General features: G+C 48.9%; 6 protein-coding genes across 6 annotated transcripts; 2 read left to right on the top strand and 4 right to left on the bottom strand.

Annotated features, from left to right (window-relative positions):
• Nucleotides 1–5,767: 5,767 nt before the first annotated feature.
• Nucleotides 5,768–6,767, bottom strand: J7337_003095 (uncharacterized protein; the record flags this gene model as incomplete). The annotated part of the gene is made up of 2 exons (XM_044820813.1): nt 5,768–6,162; nt 6,224–6,767. 2 exons carry the CDS (start codon nt 6,765–6,767, stop codon nt 5,768–5,770), a joined length of 939 nt encoding a protein of 312 aa, XP_044685113.1.
• A 6,720-nt stretch (nt 6,768–13,487) lies between these two features.
• Nucleotides 13,488–14,496, bottom strand: MRP9 (37S ribosomal protein S9, mitochondrial; the record flags this gene model as incomplete). The annotated part of the gene is made up of 2 exons (XM_044820812.1): nt 13,488–13,579; nt 13,644–14,496. The coding sequence occupies 2 exons, from the start codon at nt 14,494–14,496 to the stop codon at nt 13,488–13,490; spliced, it is 945 nt and encodes a 314-aa protein (XP_044685112.1).
• Nucleotides 14,497–14,891: 395 nt separating this feature from the next.
• J7337_003093 (uncharacterized protein) lies at nt 14,892–16,503 on the top strand (the record flags this gene model as incomplete). Its single annotated transcript, XM_044820811.1, has 4 exons — nt 14,892–14,921; nt 15,011–15,197; nt 15,419–15,467; nt 15,519–16,503. The coding sequence occupies 4 exons, from the start codon at nt 14,892–14,894 to the stop codon at nt 16,501–16,503; spliced, it is 1,251 nt and encodes a 416-aa protein (XP_044685111.1).
• Nucleotides 16,504–16,883: 380 nt separating this feature from the next.
• On the bottom strand, nt 16,884–17,987 carry J7337_003092 (uncharacterized protein; the record flags this gene model as incomplete). The annotated part of the gene is made up of 2 exons (XM_044820810.1): nt 16,884–17,634; nt 17,833–17,987. 2 exons carry the CDS (start codon nt 17,985–17,987, stop codon nt 16,884–16,886), a joined length of 906 nt encoding a protein of 301 aa, XP_044685110.1.
• Nucleotides 17,988–18,616: 629 nt separating this feature from the next.
• On the top strand, nt 18,617–19,611 carry RRP36 (rRNA biogenesis protein rrp36; the record flags this gene model as incomplete). The annotated part of the gene is made up of 2 exons (XM_044820809.1): nt 18,617–18,838; nt 18,889–19,611. 2 exons carry the CDS (start codon nt 18,617–18,619, stop codon nt 19,609–19,611), a joined length of 945 nt encoding a protein of 314 aa, XP_044685109.1.
• Nucleotides 19,612–20,770: 1,159 nt separating this feature from the next.
• Nucleotides 20,771–21,665, bottom strand: GNT1_1 (N-acetylglucosaminyltransferase; the record flags this gene model as incomplete). Its single annotated transcript, XM_044820808.1, has 3 exons — nt 20,771–20,827; nt 20,881–21,476; nt 21,551–21,665. The coding sequence occupies 3 exons, from the start codon at nt 21,663–21,665 to the stop codon at nt 20,771–20,773; spliced, it is 768 nt and encodes a 255-aa protein (XP_044685108.1).
• Between the last annotated feature and the right edge of the window lie 1,110 nt (nt 21,666–22,775).

Raw genomic sequence — 22,775 nt, 5'->3', positions numbered from 1 at the left:
CATGTCCATATCCAACGACACACCCTCTTGAGTGACATCGAGTTCCTCATGTTTTAGCCTCGAGTCATAGCGGTCGTTGCCGGTCGATCCCCGGCGTCGGGTCGGGGCTGCATCATGAACCGCAGCAGCGCCCCCACGTCTCGGACGTCGATGGGATGGAATCCAACATATATGCCGATAATTGTCGGGTTTCGCGTTTCACTTGCTGATGTGTCTGGCCTCAAAAGTGTCAAGAATGCTATAGATGGCTTATTGTAACAACCCCTTTCCAAGAAAAGGATTCTATGTCTCACAACGCCCCCAGAAATCTCGGGAGCTATCAGGATACCGGGACCGGGGTGACCGGAGAATCGGTATTGTAGCACGGCTGGTGAAGATCCGGGGCATGAGGATCCATGTCTGGAGGCTTGCTTGCATCCTTGACAAGCTCATCACACCTCAGAATACGGGCGCACAAACAAGCCCTCGGCAGCTGACTCGACGTTGCACGAAACCTTGGCTGCATGTCTCGAACAGCATGCAGCCTTTCAATGCGAGTTGCTCAGGTATTGGGTTGTCATAATGATGAGGCTATCGAAACAAAATTGTTTCGCTGGGGATTAGTCTCGGTTGTCGATCAGGATGTAACCCTATCTCTGGAGGAACATGGATATATCTTGGATATTCAAAGTGGGCTCGGTCGTTTTGTTTTGTTGGACTAGTGAGGCAATTGTCTAGTTTGGTTTCGTTTGTTCCCTCGTCAAATCTCCCTTTATTATCTCCAGGAAGCAGAGGGGTGTAAGTCGAGGTTGGTATGAAATGACCTGTCATATTCGGATTTTAGTGTCGTTGAATTTCCGGCTGGCTGGGACGGCGAACAGACGTCCCTGTTTGTGTTAGGGGGCGTTAGAAATCCGATAGACGAATCGCGGGAGACAAATGCCGGGATTTGATTCGTGATTTGTCGCCAAATGTAGACGGCGTGTAAGTATTGAGCCGATCAGATCTGATACCGCTGGTTAGTTAGCGACAATAGTCGCGCCACACTAGATGACATTATTGGCGTGATCGACGAGGGAGGCATCTTAATCATGTCTTTTGACACTTTTGCGTCTCCATTCTTGAAGAATGGCGCACGTCAGGATTGTGTTGTGTATGCATAGCTCAGCCGTGGTCTCAGCTCTCGAGACAAACCCCAAAGCAGCTGAGGAATCACTCTGTTGAACAGTCTGTCAAATTCGCCTATTGGTTACCAGCATCCGCTCAGCTGGAACACCAAACACAACCAACCCCCACAAATTGCGGCGCAGGCACGCCAGTAATACGGCGCAGTCAATGAATTACATGGATAGTGTTTATGGTGTTTTTCTTTTGTTCGTCAATTTCCAGCTGACTTCAGGCATCGGTAGCCAAGAAAAGAGAGCTGCTTGAGGGAGACCAGAGGGTGAACTAATGCCCAACGATTCAGCGGTCAGGCGAAGTATGTGGAGTTGAGCTTGATAGAGAGTGTCGGTTGCTTTCAGCCGCTGCCTGCAGCGGAACAGACGGAACAGAAAGACCACAACAGCTGGAAGACACGGCGAGACTTGAAAGCGCCGCGGTCCAGAAGGGGTCAATTAGGTTAGGCCCAGCCAAGTATAGCTACTTGGTAATGGATGCATCGAGAAGTCAGATGACGCGAATGATGGAGGCGAGTTGATGCCCGATGCATGATACTTGATATGCTGAACTGGGGCGGTCTGAGAGACGGATGGATGACAGACAGTAAACGGCCCAATTCTCGCCTCCTGCAAGCAATATTACTGCGTGTAAAGTCAACGTCAAAAGGGCGGTGTTTCAATTAGGCGTCGATGTCATTGGGCTCAAACGTGAGGGCATTTATGCATCTCTCGAGATGTCTCCTGTTGCTGCGATCTGTTTCCCCATTAGAAGAAGTTGCCGTGTCAGAGCGTCAGCTGCGATTCGACAATAATGTTTCAGCCTCATTTGGACTGCGTTGCATCGCATCAGCGAGGGGCAACGTGATCGACGTTGGGGCGTTCACAGCCGTTGGACCTCAAGGCTCAAGCCCCAAATCCTACCATGATTGTGGCGAGTGAGTACATGATCGAGCGATTGGGCTGATATTGGGTAGGGCGACGGGAAAAAAGCGATAATCTTGCGCCCTTTTGATGCTATGTTAGGCATCGGCCAAGTCGAGCTCGATGCTGGAGGGGCAATTGTTGGTGATGGTTCACGAGCAAGTCAGGCGGGGCGCCGCAATTGGCTGGAGAATTGGGATGAAGCAGAAATGCAGCTAAATCGTGACAATGACAAAAAGAAACGAATCATGGTTGCCAATGCGGATGCGCCTCCACGCTTTTGGTCTACTAGAGTCGATTGCGTTACTGCACTGTAGAGTATGTAAAGCTGATCCGTAAGAGAAGAAGAAAAGTTGGATGTAAAGAAGAAAAGAGAAGCGAGGGTATCCCCGCTCTTAAGAGGGCAAGTATAGGTAGGAGGGGTCCATCCAGCTCAGTTCGGTCCGCCTCGTTCTTTCCTCACTAAACCCGGCTGAGTTTGGACAACTCGATTAGGTCCAAAGGAACCTTAAGAGACACAATTGGGTGTAAGTGAAGAGTCCGTTCGCGACTATTACCCAGTCTAACAAAGTCACTAGGTTTCGAGGACACGTTAGTAGAATCAGGATTATCATCTGATCCTGCCTTTCTTTGACTGGTCACGTCACTATTATTAGTGTTGCCAGATAAAGAGTTCACTGGAGATAGACTGGACTCAACTAATCAACTAGTAGATTTCGAAACAAGAGGTTTATTTGGTTGGTAAAACACAACTGCTGAGGACTGTGTTGTAGCTGACCAGTCATCTATCATTGTAACTACAACCAACTGACTACATTGGATGCTGAGGACTACCTACATACGTTAGTCGAAATACTCGGTACCGTTGTTACCAATCGTCCATCTCTCGCATGCTTAAATCGAAACCCCCTGTGGAATTCGTGGCTCTGTCCTGGCAAGGATATGCTTGATATCTTTTGTTAGCAGAGCGATAAAGCGACTCCTCAGTAACATTCGGAGAGGATATGCTGTGCCGTGTTAGACAGACTACTACGCCCTCCATTGAATGATGATCACCAAAACAGAGCAAAGTCTAGATCTCCGGGAATCTCCCGAATGTAACTGAGCAATAAATAATGTCATCCCTTCCCAAGCCCAATGATGATAATGATGATGCTGTGTTGTTTGCTTTTTATGTCACTTTCTTTCTTTTTTGACTTCTTGTCTTTCTCAGCCACGGTGGATTACATACTCCTTGTCGATACTCCGTACCTATCCTGTCCTGTCAAGCACAACCTGGTACATAGACCCCACTTGACTCGCGCAATCTTTCACAACTCACACCTCACGCCCCCTAAAAGCCACACGCTGTCCATTGGCTCACAGCGACCGGGTAGGGCAGACGCCTCTTGTTTTGAGGTGCTTGTACCTGCATAAGAAGCCACTTTTGCGGGAAGACAACCGACTCGACTTTGTACCTGGTACGTATTCCTTTCGTTTCGCTATGACACTGTTGCATTTACCTTATGCACATGAGAATGCAAATGCGAATGCGCCTCTCTCTTGCAGCAAAGCTCGGCTCAGCTTCACAAAGCGCCCAACTTTGACAGGCTAGACAGGCCTGAGAGAATTTCTTTTGCCAGCAGAGAAAACTGGACTTGGCTGGCTGACAATGTTTCTTCCTTTGTTTCAGGGACTGAAGAGGAAAGTCGTCATGCATGAGTGCATATGTGTGTGTGAGAGATGCATTAGGCTGTGCCTCTTCTGTGTAATCAACCTCGTCCTTCATAAATGCGGCCTATAATTAACAGAGACGCACGGGACATGTCGGTGAACTCAACAAAGTCACCGAGTTATCTGTCGGTGAGTCGATGTGTTTGTTGGCAGTTCTACACGCATTGTCTTGAAGAAACAAGCTCAACATAAAATAAATAACGGCGAGTTAAAGGCTGTCAGCTACAGTATGGTATATTCAGTGAAAGGAGCTGTCGGATTGACACCGTAATTATTTAGCTTTTGAATACGCCATATGAAGTCAAGTCAACCTCCACAGCGCGTCAGCGACTCCCGTGCGTTCATCAACAACATCAACAACAGGGGACATACGGATACCTCAGTCAGATAACAACATCCACAGTCGGAGACTTGCCCAAGAAAACCACATTCAGTAAAGCTGCGCTTCACTATTCACAATAAATCTGTCGATAGCCCACTTGGAACAGAAGCTCAGGTACCGAAAAGCACTCGCCTAACCGTCCGTCCATCTAAACCTCAGCCATCATCATTTTCCCCCCTTATACCTTCAATGTTGTCACTGAAGAATAGCCAGCCTAGGTATAATATCCGCAGGGATCAAACTCAGCCCGCTTTCTCTCGCAAGCAATACCCTTCAGGAATAACCCCGATGGCAACTCCCGTTTCTTCAACTACTGACGGATTCCACAGTACCTAGAGTGAGGTAAGGTAGGTAACTAATTAATCGACCCCTGGCCTGGTATTGATCCCCCCCTGTTTTTGTCGCTTGTCCTGTCTTGTCAGGTCCCGTCCTGTCCTGTCCTTCAAATTCTTAAGGCGGCCCCTCCCTCTCACTTACATGGGTATCTTGTCACTTTGCTAAACGAGGCGCCATCACATCCGTTCCCATATCCATTTATCGATCTGCTTGTCAATCCTCTCCTTGGTTAGTTAATAACATTGCGGGGGCCAAGCTTCTAGAGTCTACATACCTCACCCACCTATCTACACCCATTCTATTGGAGCCAATTGTAAGTTGGTAACATTGGGCAGAAATCATCACACCGTAAAGTTCTCCTGCTATAGCCATGCCATTTCACTCACCTTCACAATTTTAATGCCTGATCAAAGCACTCCTCAGTAACTGTACAATTCTATCAGCTTCTATTCAAACATGCGTCTCATCCTGGTATTCCCATTCATCTAACATAGCTGGCAAGCCCGCGAGGTTCTTCCAGTTCCACTCTTTTCGCCCACCCTCCTAATGCTGTAAACCCATGACCGCAGCCTTTCTCTAACTCAAAGCAAGGCTCGGCAATAATAGTACAGTGCTGCCAAGTCTATCTTGGAAGCCTGACGAGAAAAGAAGAAGAGAAAGAGACAATATGAAACCCTGCCCAACCTTACCCAACCCTGACCTGACCTGACCTGACCTTTGCTCCAACCACAGCAAGGCAACTTGATGCAAGTCTGAACGCCTTTCCCCCGAAATCATTACCCACGCGCCCTTCGGTGTCAAACCCATATCCATTGGCCTCTGCAATGACCAGCAATGTATCCCATAACCGTATAATACATGGAGTATTGACTATACCCTCTTTTCCATGGAACCCCGCGATGCAATCATGATTGTAGCAATCTTATGCCTTTGTACACTGCCAGCAAATGGTGGGAGAAAATCTGGCAAAAATAACAACATAAAAGAAAACTCGTGAACAGCCCGTTGGGCTTACCATACATGACATCAACCCAAGTCGTAAAATGCGAGTGACAAGGGGGTAAGCATAATACGCAACAAAACCATCGATATATCGATGTGTAAAAAGAAAGCAGTTGCGAAGCGCAACGAAGACAGCGGGTTCCTTGTTGCAGCTGGCGCTCAACATAGTGACGCCATGCAGACATTGGGCCGTGATGCCTGATTTTGAACGCAAATTTCGGTGTCAAAAGGGGGGACATGTATGTGTGACATGTGTTTGAGTGCTTGTGCAGTCTTAACTGCGTACGTTATCGGTTGCCACTGTCGCTGTCTTCTTCTGAAGCATCATATAAGTCCAGACAGTCTTCAAGAACTGTATGCACATGTTAGCGAATCCGGTCAGACTCTTGGGGCGGGATTGCAGTTGCTCACCAGCAGTTATTTGATCCTCCCATACTCCATATTGATAGTCCACCAGGCCATGGCGCTCTATACCGTCACATAGCCTTATTAGTTCGTTTCCCATCTTTTTAATCATGGCCTTTGAAACCAGACTTTGCGTTCTCGAAAGTTGTTGGGATGAAGTCATTAGGTCAATTTGCCGTTGGCCCAATCCGAGCCAAGCGTGGTTGAAGTCGTTCCACAGCTGAATCCGATCAGCATGGAGGTTGGTATCGTCAAGATTAAGACCTGGGCACGCACATTAGTTAGCTCTGGCTTTCTTCTGTTCCATAGACAGTGTAATACATACCTAGATCTGCGACCTGAGACAAAAGCCAGCTAGTGACGCTAAGCAATGTCTCAGATGCACTCTCAAGAGACCCATTCACTATTTCCTGAAATATGCTCCCTAGCTGCCTCTGGTAACTGACCCATTTCTCTTCGAGGGCGCCTTCCGCATAGTCGTGGTCGTCTGTCATTGAAACATCGGCGGTGTTTGTTGCCTGTGGCATTGCGCTCACACTGGACATGCTGTTGCTCGCGTAATTCATGGCATTGCTTTGCTGGTAAACATTCGCGGATCCGCTTGAGCCCTGCGCCGGTTGCTGTAGACTCGGGCCAGCTGAGGCTCCAGTTTCGGACCCAAAGTAGCTCGAGGCGACGTCTGGTGGCATCATTTGCATAGCTGCAGGTTGCCGCGAGCTGAATTGCTGCGCATCGTAAACTGTGTTTTGCGTGCTCGGTTGGCCAACGTTATACATCATCGTAGCTGCGGTGCTGTAGCCACCAAAACCTTGCGTTTGGCGGGAGTCGTGGCCGTACTCAGAGCCATAAGCTATAGCTGTGCCAGGCATATTTGCCGTCGAGAATGATGCACTAGGTTCTGAATAGTAGCTACTGTAGTTACCCGGAGCCCCCATGCCTCGCCCTGACGATGAAGGGCCAGCAAGGGATGCAGGACGATACCTGTCGTTGGAAATTCCAGCGAGCGAACGGCGCTGTTGTGACGGATCGTTGAGTGAGTATCTTTGGTTGGGGTTCGAATGGACCGGCGGTTCATTCTGCCTCCTCATACGGTTCGAGTCGTCCATGCCCCGAAGACCTTCAATGCCACACGACCCTGCTGTCGGTCCCAGCTGATGGGTGGTCAGCAACGCTGGTGACTGTAGAGCAGCCAGTTTCGATGATCCGGATAGTTACACAATACACAGTGCTGTATCAACGGGGAGGAAAGGGTATCCTTTTAAACCAAAAATGATGTGGTTGCGAATATGTGACGGAACAGTGTTGTTGATGGTGCTAGAGGGGTCACCGCGGGGTTGCTGAAGAGGTGAAGTCCACAGTGGGAGTAGTCGCGATGATCGATAGTCGGGGGGTGTGGTGAGGCAGGGAATGGATGGCTAGCTGGGGAAGATAGTAGTCGAGTTGAGAGATCAAACGGCTCTGCAAGCAGGGTGCCGCTGGCCTATTATTCGCAAACGAAACCCAGCGGTTTACTGATCAGGCAAGAGAGCTGATGGCTCAGCCGGGGATCTGGGTAGCAACGTAGTTTATCAAGTCGACTCCCAATCGTAAGCTAAAGCCTAGCGCGTTCATGCCCGGTAGAGGCTGGACGTCGAAAAGATGACGAAGAACAAGGCGTTAGTTAGGTCTAAGTAGCTTGTCTGGGGCTTTGGGGCCCAGGGCTGATTTGCGGATGAGTTGTCAAACGGTTGTCTCGCCGTCAACTAGGAGGATCCTGGCCAAGACCCCATGTAAGAGACCTTGAGCATGACAAGCTCGAGCCCACTGCGATCTGCTGGGGCCACTACAATGCACCAGGGTCTCTATGAGGGACCAAGTAAATGTTCTAAGAAAAAAGCTTTCACTAAGCCGGTACGGGCGTAAGATTCCGCCGAATCGGTGTGGTGACAGTCTCTTGGTCACGTTGAGGAGGATATGACTTGAGAGCAACTAACAAAAACGAGGATGTATGATCGAAGGGTCAACAGTGGGGCACGGGAATAGACGTGAGTCGCGGAGATGACGAAATTCATCAATAGCAAACAGAGGATAGCCACGGGATCTATATAGCATACTCACAGAGAAAAGCATTGCACTCGCTGGAGGGCACTATGATTTACCTAGGGTCCACCATCGGAGGCAGGGGCAACGTGACTGATGAGACTCACTGTGGACTCAGAAGGGGTTTCGATGAGAAGGGAGGGGGTGTGACAGTAGGCCAGATGTGAGGGACAAGCAAGACCAAGTGAGGCGTATCGTTTTAGACTACTGGCTAAAGACGCTGTGTGAATGGCGTCAGGGCAGCCGACATACATGTTAAGCCCATGGAGAAATCCAAGATTGAGGCAAGATGAATGAACTCGTGTGTAACCCGATCATTGAATTGAATGGGCAACAAGCATTGTATGCTTCAGCTTCATCTCCCGAAGGGGAGATGATCCAATGTAGATATGAGGCAAGGTGGGAAACGGAACTGAGTGGTCCAAAACACTCTAAAAAAACGAAGCCCAGGAAGAAACACCAGCTATTGCGGCTTCAATAGTACGTAGCCTGGAAGCAAGAGATCCATTCAACAAAGAGGGCTCATGAGAACGGGATTGGAAATTGTGGAAGGATCGGCGTCGTCCTTCTCCATCCACCACGTAACCAGCCTAGGGCACCACCCCTGGCCCAGTACATTGGTAAGAGGCGCCAGGAAGATTGGAGGGGAATGATACATATCGAAGTGGCTTGCCTGGGCGTGAATTGAGCGGATGGAGGGTGTAGCGTCTCAGATCCTGGGGCGCCATGGGTGCTTTGCGCAAGTACCGGACCGCTTTTTGAGCCGTGGCCCTAGTAAACATCCGGTAGTCATTGCAATTGCTCATGCTGGGCGCTGAACAGCGGCTTCTCCTCCTTTCCATCCAGTGGTGACTAAATGTTGGAATCCTGTTCTGCTTTTTTCGTCGTCAGAAGCTGGGTATCAATGCATTAGATAAGAAAAGTGGTGGTCCTAAGACTGCTGTGGCTGCTTTCTCCATCCCATCGCCATCAGGCACCTTGCGTTGGCCTTCATACTGTATCTCTAGAGTCAGATAGCCGCGAAAGATAGTTTCACGCCTTGCGTTTTAGGGCTGTACCTCTTGAAGCTCCGGTGCAAGTACCAGTGCTCAATCGAGATTTTTTTGGCTCATTCTTTGACAGAAGGGTTAAGTGGGCTAATGCCAGGAAAAACTTGACACGAGACCCGCCTACCGCAACCTACTTGAACACACATGGTGATATTTTCGTAAATTGCAAGACGCTCAAGCTCTCTTGTTTGAGGTACTTGCCACTGTTAGTTCTGGGAACCTCATATCTCAGTCCATATACTTCGTAAAATACCATGGCTTAGATGTGTGTGGGTAATTCTCTAGCTCTGCATATTGGTTAAGTGGCTCAGAAATAATCAAACAGATCTGATCTTGTGAAAAATGACCACTATAGCCAAACAAGGCCAAGCGGTTGACAAAGCCTGTCTGTCAAGTATTGAAGGCTGCCTCCCCAACAATGCAGGACAAATGTCAGCTAAGTTGGTGCATCGATTATTGTCTTGTAAGATGTCGATTATCGTGCGGTTTGCAGGGGATAATTCGCAAAAATAACCAAAAGAAGACGCAATGTTTTCATATTGACCTTTAGACCTGAGCAATATTAGCTGCCTGCTGGGGTTTCTTCCCATTTTTGCCCGCCCTGTACAAATCAACGTCAGTAGATCGATTTGACACTTACGTGTCTGTAGCAACCATGGACCAGGGATTTGAGGTGACAAGAAAAGCAACGACAGATTATTGCGATGGCTAAAAAGTCGCAGGAAAAGAAAAGAAAAGCAACGCAGATCCAAATCGAGCCATGGCGCTGGTCCACAGTCCACATATGGAGGTGGTTCCAGGTGAGGAAGCCGGAAAGAAACGCTGGCCAATCGACAGAGGAGGGCGATATCAACTAAAATCCTTGTTGGAGTTGAGATGCTCGTGCTTCAGACACAACGCGCTTGTTGCTTAGATTGGAGGTAGCTCGACCCTCGCGCCAGCCGTCCGGAGAGGGCGATATTGTTATGGAACGTGCCAACAATGCTTGAGCTCAGCTTGCTCGGATTCAATCTAATGCTTCAGGCCTCCCAGCATGAATGCGAGCCCCTGGTAGGCATGCCATGTTGCTAATAGGGGCTGGCGAATTATCCGGATTTTCGGAGGCGCTCACGCTGTCGGGAAAACACTCAATTTTGAGTATACTTTGAAAGTTTAATGATGCGGACTTAGATCGGGTTTTAGAAATGGCATATGTCGTGAGGAGCTCTTCGGACCTTGATCCTGGTTGGCTTGCGTGAGGAAGATAACAGTCCAGCGATGTCGTGACGAAGTCAGGGCGTTTCCGTGGTTGGTCAATGGCTCGAGAGGAAAGCGGAAATTTTCTCACGAGGACTGGGGTAGGCGTTGGTCAGGGCACCTGCCAGCGACCGATGCTTTGGATACAGTGGGTAAGGCAGGTGAACTTGAGTGGGTAAATGCCAACATTTTGGAAATGAGACAAAAATAGGCTTCGTCAGCACGATCTAAGGGTCTACTGTAGATACTAGACTCTCCCATTGAGATAGTCTGTGTCACGAGCAAGACCGCAATGAGGCTGGTAATCACATACCATCTTAGTGGTCGAGTTTGCTTCGTGGAAGTGGCGATTCCAGTTGTGGTGTTTGAGGGGAAAGTGCATGTGATCTTCACTTTTGGCTGAAAGGTAGTGATAGAAGGTCAGCCTCATATTCGTTGCCTTGATTCCTGCAACCTCTGTACAACCACGGGAGGATCTTGCCTTTTTAGTACCAGGTAAACTTAGAGCGGTTCGGATTGCCTTATCCAGCCACACTTTAAATGGCAACTTCGATTTTACCTGTTTCCATACTCCGTTGCATTTTAGTTCTAATTACATATTTCAACATTAATAGCGTCATTAACTTCATTAACAGGTAGATGATGGCACTTGAACACATATAATGCAACACATTCATTTCCCCCTCAGAAACACGCATTACCCGTGAGTGTACAAGCGAACAATCGCCTCTTCTTCGCGTTCAATGGGCTTGCTGCGTTAGCTACCCTGCATCAACATCTTCAACGGCTGCAGGTGCTTTGATAAAAGTGTCAACCAAGGGTCATCACCGAGATCTCCCACCATCCAGCCGACCCCACATCAAGTACCGGTACCTGAATGACCAGGATACTTGCTGAAGCGCACTAGTTGACGCGCATATCGGATCATGTTTCACGCGTCTAGAACTGCAAAAGGCAACGCGCATCAGCCACGCATGAGAATATGCCTTTAGTTTGGCTGGGCAGCTGGGGTTCGAGGGGCGACGATAGTGATGCTGAACTCGAAGCCCAATCATAATACTGCCCAGACACCAATTGACTAACAAAGGTACCTCGCTCCGTTGATCACAGCCCTGCTCGCCTTGCATGTTCACTATCCAAGCATAGCAACCAAAAGTTCGAGAAAGACATTCGGAGCCTTCTTATGAATGTTGTGCATATGCTGCTACTATTGTGTTATGCTGATCAACACACATACATATACTCCGTATGCACGCCAAATTAGTTTGATCGAAGAACTAAAGACGATCTCAGCCTCGCCTAAAAGCCGTTGGCCGTTAACTTTTCCTCAACTCTTGGAACGAGATGAGACTGGAGATTGTCCAGATACACCGCATGTACGGAGTATCCAGTACAGAGTGCCGCAATGGCACCGATTCTCAGGCAACAGGGGTCTCTATCCACTCGTGGCTGCGTCCGCCCCAAAGCCTCCGACCTCAAACCGCCGTCTGCCCATGCTTAACGCTCTCCACCTCCACCATGATGAGAGCGATTTCTGGATATTATTCATCAGTACTAACTCTAGCTGGATCCGCGTTGGCACGGGCTAAGTGGCGGCCTCAATCCTGAGTTCGACGAGGACACCGCGTGATGTTGGTTATCACTACACCGAGAACTCTGGATCTCCTATGCCGTCATTATGCTAAGATCCAACAAGTATTGGAGGTTCGCCTAGCGCATCGCCATTGTAAGTTTATCTTAACTTTCGCAGCATTTGTGGATTCTTACCATAGGGCTTGACATGATTCCAACGGCTCCAATTCCCATTTTGTACGAGTCGCGTTTGTTGTGATCATTATGCTGATTAGGTACCCAGAATTGCTTTATTTGAGTCAACATCAGTTTCAACATTATCAGGTACCGATCCTCCCCGGGGGGTAACTGAACATCATTTTCGGAAGATTCTCCATCCCGCCACACCGTTGTGCCGTTGGATCTTAAAAATTGAACCAACCGCTTTTCTTCCTGAACATGCATGAGCTGAAACACTTCAAGCCACCCCACTGAAACTGATTCTAGAAATCTTCTTATTCTTCAGCAATCCACTCTCCAGCTTAACAGCTGATGCAATGGCTTGAGGTGATTACTCTATAGAGCTATCCGCTTGTTCATATCAACGAGCTGCTTACCTCAAGAGTCACTAGCACAAAAGCATTATGGATCGGCCCCTATATCCACGCCTTTAATGCCATATGTATTGCGCGCCAAAGCAACGTCCCTCGCTGGGACGCTGCGACCAGCGGGCTGTGGAAGAAGGACCGCAATTACAATTACTACAGCTAAATACGAACTTCCTCCCCGGCTTGGCCAACCGGAGTGCACTCGTTATTCAATTGCCATGGAGCTAATAGTGCCAGGGATGTTCAGTACTTCGCCGATTGCCATCCGCTCTGTCCCGATTCAAACTTGATAAAAGTTCGTTGTTATATCAAGGTCCAGGGCTCATGTACTATTAGTATTACTCCAACGTTCGTCTTGCATTAGCGCTAACGATACGATTATTCGACTTTACTTAACGGCAATATAGCCGATTGCGGTATAAAATCATGACACGAGCGGATAACGGGAGCTATCAGCGCCTTGGTGGCTTGCTAATTACCGTCAAGGAGCACCCTTCAGGGTTCGATGGGATGGCCCGTACATAATTGCTGCCATCCGGTTCGGCCGGTAGGTGCTTGACATGTTTAGCACGTCAGAAAATGTCTTATACACACATGATGAAGGCTGGGGTTCTCAAGGTTCGTTGACCCCCTGCATGTCATTAGATACTCTCCAGGGCGCGTGAAGGAAGTATTGACGTCTGGCAACAAGGATTCCCATGTGATGAACAGGTACGACTTTCCGGAACCCGAGGAACCGGAGACGTGATGCCGCATCAGCTCATCTGAGATCTATGGTTACATTCGTCTGAGTACACCAACTGTTATTTCGAATAGACACGATCTGAACCACCAAGGAACAGGAGTGCCTTTTATGACGGGTTCCAGCCATAATTGCTCGTCCACATGATCACAAGCCAAAAATCACATTTTTTTTTTTCAAGGCCGGGCATGGGTTTCTAGAACTACAAAAGTATTGTTTATACATGGAGGTTGGATGAGCGCCCCGCTCACCACCTTTCTCATCATGATCACAGCAACATGCTCGATCCAAAGTCGTGAAATGCCAGCTTTTTGCAAAATTTGCTTATCGCTTGACCCAGGCGGGCATCTTGCGTGCCTTGACATGGCCGTGCTTCTTCCTCTCCACTGTCCTTGGGTCTCTGGTGATACACCCAGCTGTAGATACGAGCATTAGTCACTGTAACAAAATCAATAGCGACGGTGATTATCAAGCACGTACCTTTTCGAAGAGCAGTCTTGAGCGCTGGCTCGTGAACGATCAGAGCTTTGGCAACTGCCAACGTAAGAGCCTCGGCCTGACCGGTTGTTCCACCACCTTCCACCAATGCCCAGACATTGTACTTGTCTAATCTCTCAGTGGCCTGGAGAGCCCAGACCGCACTCTCACGATCATGGACACGACCGAAAGCTTGGCTGAGGGTCTTGCCATTGATCAGCACTTCTCCTGTACCCTCCACAACCCAAGCCCGAGCAGTAGATTCTTTTCGCTTGCCGACACCAACAGCTCGTCCAAACTTGTCGACTGTCACCTCGTGAGGTACATTCATGAATGGGTTGATGTCTCGCTTGAAATCCTCAAGAGCAACCCGGACTTCCTCAGGGAAGAGTGAAGTCTCAATCTGATTCAGCCGCTTGGCAACTCGAATGACCTTGGCGTAGTGGGAGGCCTTAATTGGTTCACCAAGTTTCGATCGCATTTCGTCGAGCTTTATCCAAGCTGTCGGAGGAGCAGCGCTTGGGGGTAGTGTCGGAAGAGTGTGGTATTTGGTGAGAAGACGAGCGATTCGTAGGTACATCTCATTGAATTGAGGTTCCCGAGAGAAGTACGAAGCCGAGATGGGAACGGCTCTCGCATGCTGGACATCCTGGAATGGCAGAGAAATCTTGGAACTAGAATCTATCACGGCGAAGGGATCGGGCTTCGGTTCGACGATCGTTGAAGATGTTTCACTGGCGATGCTTCGCACACCGAGGGGAAAAGTCGCTCTTTGCAAGGCAGGTTGAGGCCATGGTGCTCGGAAAAGTTGGCCTTGACATCTCAGCTGCCGTAGGCTATGTGTAAACGTCGACATGATGGCCAATTCGGAGGATGGCCCCGTCGGTATCGTATTGGACCACGAGGTTCACTGACGGTCCAAAAAACTTCACGGGAATTCAAGGTCCATCACGGGCTAGCTGAGTCGGTGAGGTCACGTGGAGAGGATGGATGTTCGAATAGGTACAGATAGACTTATCTATACGCCACAGATTTCACCCGCCACACTGCATCACAGCCACGTCTTTCGCAGTTTACTGGGTATTGCTCGTTGCTCGGGCAGTAAGGCAGGACCCCACTAGCGCGGGGCAAGCAATTTGACACACTTATTAGAAAAAAACTTCCCCTCCTCTTTTTTCTCCTCCTCATTCCTCCTTCGTCTCTTTGTCTGTCAACTGGTTCGTTCTCAGCTGCCTCAGCAAAGCAATCAAGATGGCTTTCGGAACTCTCTTCACCCGCGAGGTACATACTCTCGAGCATTGAAATTGAATCTGAATTTGCTGCAAGTTCAAACAAAGAGCGTCGTTACTGACTGGTCTTGGTTCTTCCAGAACAACTGCCGTTCTACCGCCATCCGCGCGGTCGCTAAGGCCAACGACATCGAGCTCAACATCGTTGAGGCCGAGAAGGGCAACGCTACCGTTGAGCACCTCAAGGCCAACGGTCTCGGCAAGATCCCTGCCTTCATTGGCGAGGATGGTTTCGCTCTCTCTGAGTGCATTGCCATTGCCATCTACAGTAAGTGAAGCTGTGCGCGATGCGTGCCTAATCTGGCACCACTTTTCTTCCTTCTTACCCCTCCCTTGCGAGTGATGACCTAGCATTATTATACAGTTATCCCTGTCTGAAATGTCTTTTTCAAGAGCTATTGTGTGGATATCGCCTAACTTCTGACCCTGCAACCCAATTCATTGTCTATGTTGTCAGCTTTGTCGGGATCTTTGCTAACCCCGCTATAGTCACCTCCCAGAACGAGAAGACTACTCTTCTCGGCAAGACCAAGCAGGAGTATGTTCATGTCAACGGCCCTTGAGAAGTTCTCTCGCTAACCATCCAAAGCTATGCTTCTATCCTGAAGTGGATGTCCTTCTTCAACTCCGAGATCCTTCCCAGCCTCATCGCTTGGTTCGGTCCCCTCAAGGGCGACGCTCCCTACAACAAGAAGAACGTCGATGATGCCTCCAAGGCTTCCCTGAAGGCTTTCTCCGTTGTCGAGGAGCACCTCATCCGCAACACCTTCCTTGTTGGCGAGCGCATCACCCTTGCCGACCTCTTCGCTGCTGGCATCGCCGTCCGTGGCTTCCAGTACTTCTTCGACAAGCAGTGGCGTGAGGAGAACCCCGCCGTCACTCGATGGTTCGAGACTGTCCGCGCTCAGCCCATCTTCGCCGAGGTTGCTGAGAAGGTTGAGCTCCTCGAGACTCCCGCTCTTACCAACACTCCCCCCAAGAAGCCTGAGCAGCCCAAGAAGGAGGCCAAGAAGGAGGTCAAGAAGGAGGCCGCCCCCGCCGCTGAGGCTGCTCCCGCTGCTGAGGAGGCTCCTGCTGCCCCCAAGGCCAAGCACCCTCTCGAGGCTCTCGGTCGCCCCTCTTTCCCTCTCGATGAGTGGAAGCGCCAGTACTCCAACATCAAGGACCACAACGAGGCCATGAAGTACTTCTGGGAGAACCTGAACTTCGAGGAGTACTCCATCTGGAAGGTTGACTACAAGTACAACGAGGAGCTTACCCTCACCTTCATGTCAAACAATCTGATTGGTGGCTTCAACAACCGTCTTGAGGGTTCCCGCAAGTACATCTTCGGATGTGCTGCCGTCTACGGCGAGAACAACGACTCCGTCATCCAGGGTGCTTTCGTCATCCGAGGCCAGGAGCACGTTCCCGCCTTCGATGTCGCCCCCGATTGGGAGAGCTACAACTTCGAGAAGCTCGACCCCTCCAACCCCGAGCACCGGCAGTTCGTCTCGGATGCCTGGGGCTGGGAGAAGCCCATCACCGTCAACGGCAAGGAGTACAAGCTTGCTGACGGCAAGGTCTTCAAATAAACAAATCAAAAAAAAGGAAAAAGAAAACAAGAGCGATGATGATAATGGCTTATGGTTAAATGGTTGGGAGGGTAAATGAGTTTATGATACTTTATGCCTCATGAAGGCCCTGCCGGCTGGCAATTCCCTATGTAGTACCCAAAAGGACGAAGAGCTGTCTGTTACTTATAGACAATTGAAAGGAACTTTTTTTTTTGAGATCAAGTTTTATGTGTCGCCTTTGGCAATGACCATTTATGTTCTATCATCAACACGCTATGAAGTTGTATCTCATGAGGCCTCGGGCCTCGGGTATCTCTAAATGAATCTAAACCGTCTATGATATCCTGTGATTCATCTTCTTCCTGATACTTCCCAAGTTGGCGCGTGGTCAAACCTGACTAGGCTGCATGCTCTGGCAAGACATAGACTGGATCAAGCTTGAAAGGTGACTGTCTTACAAAGCGGCTGATATCCGCCTGGTAGGCCAGTTCATTCAGGTAATCGTGAACCTGAGGTAAGACATTGGGCATCTCCGTGGACAGACCGGAGAACTCAGGAAGAGTAAGCGTGTTGAATGGTTCACTCCGGCCCTTCTCTAACGAGTCGTCAACCAAAATAGTGTTGCTCTGATTCCAAAGGCCTCCCTTATGAGCCTGGGGATGAGCAGCCCTCACCCGCGGATTAGTCCATACGGTCGTGAGGCGTTTGTATACTTGCACTTTTGCGTTATAATCACCCTCTGACAGACCAAAAGAATCACGACCCCAAACGACAAGAACCCGTTCGCGCTGTTCAGGTGTGAGGAGCTGTTCAACCATCTTGTTGACGTTTTCAGGGCGGGCTGAGGACCAAATCGCAACATGGAAAGCGTCGAGGCAGTATTTCATGAAGGTCTTTGCATGAGGTCGCTCGACGAAGTCGAAGGGCCGGCGCTTGTTGGGCCGATAGAGGAGAGTACCGTTGAGGTCCATTATGATGAGAATGCGACGCGGTTGAGGGAGTTTTTCGGGGCTGAGGTTCGCTTGGGCGATATATTCGGGCGTAGGGTTGGGAACACCTCCAGAGGCTTTGCTTGGGATCTTGTGGGGTGACGAAGAGCGACGTTGAACTGGAAGGGCCTGGATCATTGCCCTGGGGCCTTTGGGGATTCTAAGAGGAGTTAGTGACCTGGTATGGAAAGATTCTATGCTATGAGTTTCAGAGGCTCTCGACACGTCCACAGGCGAATTCAGTCTTGTTCCAGACCGAAGTCCCAACTGATAGACTATACATTCCCGAAGTCTTTCGGAGCGTTGGAATGCCTCCGGGAGCCTCATGGAATATTTGAGATAGATCTCTTGAACGTACTTTGCATCTGCACCAGCTTTATTCTTCTTCTTGGGGCCTTTGGGCGCATTCTTGGGCGCATCACCCTGTCTGGGTTGCGCCAAAGTGAGGCCTGGTATTTTAATCGGCCTGGATGACGACCCATTCAGCACGACGAGTTCTTTATATCCTGTCATGGCTGAAGCTGGGAGAAGAAAAGAAGCATCCTGTGTTGGTGAAGTCTTTGGTGCTGTCGAGTTGAATGGCAGTGGAGAAGTAAAGCTAAAGTCAAAGAATTTAGGAGTACGGGATGTACCAAAGAATATAAAATTACGATTCTTCACCAAATGGCGAACGGTGCCCAGCATGGGGAAAGGAGGAAGAGAGGCGCATTAACCAAAGAAGAATACGATTTGCGATACAAACATTTGGCTTTTCTTAACTTTAGCGGCCGAAATCGCGGGGCAGCAGGGGGTGGGCCTAGACCCATTTATGCAAATCATTAAATAGAGGGACCATAACAGCACTTTGAGGCTGTTCACGTACTGTTTCACTGCGCTATAAGAGGCTGCTTGAGACTGCAGGGCCTAGTAGACTCTATTATGTAGCGACCATAACACTCCATTTTCTAAAAAGTCTTGATCTTGAGGTGCCAAAAGTTTGACCAGTAACCATGTCAGGATACGTTCAATGCAGATTCACTTACCGGGGCGCTAAGATAAGGCTTCTTCGTGGGGCTTATCAAAGCTGGAAAATAAAAAAGTTCCCAGCGCCGCCATGATCAAACATTGAACAGCAGTTATTCAATTGCATACAGCAGCACAACATGGCTTTCAAGCGCAAAACGTCATCTTCATTTGGACTGGAGAGAAGAGTGCGACCGAGGAGAGAGGATGAGTGGGTAGAAGAGCCAGAGAGCCAAGGTTCCTCAAGTGAGGACGATGATGATGGTGATGAGGTGGAGGAGCAGGGTATTCGAGGCGTATCTTCTGATGAGGATGAAGAGGAAGATCAAGAATCTGAAGAAGGTTCGGAAGATGAATCAGAGGTAAGCCCATTACGTCTCTCCTTGAAAACACAGTGCTGACTATACCACAGCCCGAGCAAGACACGCCAAAAATAGACCTCTCATCAGTCTCATTTGGAGCTCTCGCAAAAGCACAAGCATCATTGCCATCTGCTGGTCGCAAATCAAAATCGAAGAAATCTGCCGATGAAGACGCCCCAAAAACAGAAACACCGGCGCCCAGGAAATCCACCAAATCAAAGGACGACCCCAAGCCCAAACGATCTTCCAAACACGCCCCGCAAGAACAAACCTCCAAGAAGCCCGTATCTCGCCGCCGTGAGATCCTCCCAGATAACCGGCGCCAATACCGCGATCCTCGCTTCGACCCTCTAGTAGGCCGCGTCGACGAAGAGAAAGCTAGCAAAGCCTACGCCTTCCTAGACGAATACCGCGACAAGGAGATGGCCGACCTTCGCGCACAGATCAAGAAGACTAAAGACTCCTACGAGAAGGACAATCTAAAGCGCCAACTCCAATCCATGGAATCTCGCAAGAAGGCCAACATGCGAAGACAGGAGGAAGAGAGGTTGCTGAAGGAGCATCGCCAGAAGGAGAAGGAGCTTGTGGCGCAGGGCAAGACGCCGTTTTACCTCAAGAAGAGCGAGCAGAAGAAGCAGCTGCTTGTGAATAGATATGAGGGCATGAGTAAGGGACAGGTTGATAGGGCGATTGAGAGGAAGAGGAAGAAGGTTGCTGGTAAGGAGAAGAAGGAGTTGGACTTTTTGCAACGGGGATCTCGACCACGAGGATAGTCGAGTTCAAGGCCGGATTTTTACAGCAAACTGGAGATCAGTCAAGCGGTTGGACTTGTACGAGTTGCATCCTAGGAGATGCCGTTCGATGACCTCGAAGAGCCATCGAACGGCATTTACGCATACATCAGACATAGCGAAATTGCATTTCAGAACAATCATCTTGGTCTATACACGCCACTCGTGACCCAGTTTAGCCCACAATCGCTTCCCAGTGTCCCTCTCTCCAATGATCCAACCTTCATCCCCTTCGGCAAAAAGGGGCAGAAACAGCAAAAGGGAAAACATACAACAGCGGGGATTCGCTGGTCGTCACCGACCCAACTACTAATCCGCCCCTTACCAGCTTATCTATGGGAGAGCGGACGGGATCCCGAGTTCTCTGATAGGTATGGTCGTATGTGATTGTCATGGCTGCAGTTTCAACTTATAAGGAGAGTCTCTTGGAGCTGTCAGCATGCCATACGACCATTTTAGCGGGACAAACCAGAAGGGCCACCATCGTGTACAAAAATAGTATATGCTAGTGGACGAGATGTCCGAGACAATAGAAGTTTACCGATCAGGTAAAAGATGCATAAGTATCGGTCGACACACTAAAGAAATACACAACAGTGTGTAGTCGTGAGCTGCCACCAATGCAACTGACAAGTGGCCACCTGTGTGAATTGGGACACTGCTCCACTACTTACCCTGGGTAAGGTATCTCATACTTGGTACGCCATTCTTGATTGTCGTAATGTTTGTACTCACGAAGGACAACCCAAGACATCACAGGCACACAAACAGATGTGGGGGTAACGCAGCTACAACGTCAATTAACGGGTAACTATGGGTCTGGTCTGCCGTTAAGATCCGTGATTGGCCCGATTGTGTGTAAGTGTGTCGTACAGATTGTAATCATACGGCCTGGCTAGGTACCTAATTGCTGAACAGAAGTCTAGGGATATTGTCTATTGCCGTGTCGTGTTTTCTCTTGATAGTAAACAAACACTTTGCTCATGCCAAATCATCTCGCGTTCGTCTCGAATAACACGCCTGTAGGTATCACATCAAATGTACATTCCACAAGGAATCAACATGTACGCCTTTACTCACAATACATTTCGAGCCTTATAGTCATTGCTCTGATATTGAATAGCCTGCCTTTGCCAGGAGATTATTCCTCGTATTCTTCCTCGGGCAATATCACTACCTCATCCAGTCCGCAAATTTCCTACATCTTGTTAGCTTCCAGTCAAGCATAAGACGACCGAGACGTATATTTACCTTCCGCTTTCGTTTGAAATCTGTATAGAAAGAGTTCCATATTATCCTTGCCGCGCAGTCCTCTGCACCATCTGCCAAAGTTGTGCAGTTGGGTTGTGACTGGAGGCGAAGTTCCTCATCCGTTTGTATCCATGGCTTGGAAACCGGCCAGTCCGAAAAATGGACGAGTTTGGCTTCGTTGTAGACAGTGGCGGGATCCCAAGGCTCAGTGTCAGAGCCGAGATACCTCTTGTGATCGTTTGCACGGAACTCGCCCGTTAGCAAGTCATAGGGACGATGCGGGAGGACAAGAGCACTCTCGCGATACAGGTAGTTCACAATCTCCATATCAAAGTCGTTCTCAGAGGCAGAGTCCACCTTGGCCATAATGCGAGCAAATTCCTTTTCTGAAGGTTGGAGAAGTATTACCTGAGATGAGAGGATCTCCTTCTCAGGAAACAGCCAGTAAGCTCTTGGCATAGCTACTGGTGCTGGGGGCGAAAGGAATAGTTCATCCATGTTTTGCAAGAGCGTGGAATCAGAATCGATAGAAAGCACGCGGCTGTATTGGGTCTGATTAAAAGCGAGGAGCTTTGTGTATGAATCAGCCCAGGTATCTAAAGACGGCATTAGTTAGCCTGGTTCCTGGATAAGAATTGGGCCCAGATGAAGTGATGAGGGTACTGTTTACTATCTTTATTATCCTTGTGCTGGACTGTAATGGGAACGAGCTTGACTCGATATTCATCGCGAGCCTTGATAAGCAATTGGGTATCCACAGAACTGCCGTTATTTGCCTCGAACATGTGAGAAGGATACATCATCACTCTGTCGGCACGACTGGAAAAACGGTGCAATGACTCAAAGAGCATGACCGAGTTACAGAGATAGTCGCTGTTGGTGACATATTGGGTGTAGGCGAAGCGCGACCAATCGACCTCTATCGAGCCACGGTATGTCAAGGGCTCCTGGTAGAGAAATCCATTAATTGAAAAGAAGTAGAACAAAAAGACGACAAAAATGACTCCCGCAGCCCATCGATATCGTTTTGGCGCTATCAAGCTCGGCGGGAATGAAGGTGTTAGTTCAGATAATAGCTTTGCCATTTGTTTCGTAGGGCACAATATCTGAGTTGTAGAAGCTGATCTCGAGGCTTTCAGCGAGGGAATTTAGGTGATTTAGCCACTGGATTGCGGAAATAGTGAGCGAGTGGTGAGTGCGATGAGCCTATGTATCTAGATAAGAGAGTGGTTAAGGAGTCTGTCCTTGTGTGATTATACAGCATCGTCAGGTAGACATAAGCTGAAGTCTAGTGATGAACGATTCAGAGGAAAATGGAAAAAGAAGATGAAGAAGGAAGTAAGAATGCGAGTGAAATTCAGAAGCCAACTAACAACTGCCGTCCAACAGAAGGAATGAAATGAATACTGCGTGCGGCGTGCCACTTAATTGAGCAAAGACCCTTTGCAAAGATACTTTTGGACCAGGCGCTTAGATAGGTATGTATCAACCCTGCATGATTTGCGATACCTACTTGAACTAGCCTAGTCGCAACAAGAGGTAATATACGATTTGCCAATCGGAGGAAGCTCTTGGGTCCCCTAGTCGTTGTTTTCATCTGCCGTGTTCCGACGATCAAGACGTCCTAATATTGTCCATTCAACGGAGAACAACATTATCTCTATATCTAAAGTATAAGCTTGACCTATAAAAGTACTTTAGCTTAAGATATATGGACATGGCTTAAGTCTCTTATAATGTAGTTTATTTGTTGTCTCAGATGAGGATTGCGAGTTTGTGAGCTAATCACATGTTTGCTTTTCTGTCTAAGCGCTGTCATAAAAGACACTGCATTGTCATTCATACTGACATGAGACTATCCGAGCATACAGTATCGTTCATCAGCTGATCTTTCT

Source organism: Fusarium musae, chromosome 2 (genome assembly GCF_019915245.1).
Source record: "Fusarium musae strain F31 chromosome 2, whole genome shotgun sequence".
NCBI classification, from domain to species: Eukaryota; Fungi; Ascomycota; class Sordariomycetes; order Hypocreales; family Nectriaceae; genus Fusarium; species Fusarium musae.
The sequence above is the reverse complement of the archived record's forward strand: the minus strand, read 5'-3'. Positions and strand labels throughout refer to the sequence as shown.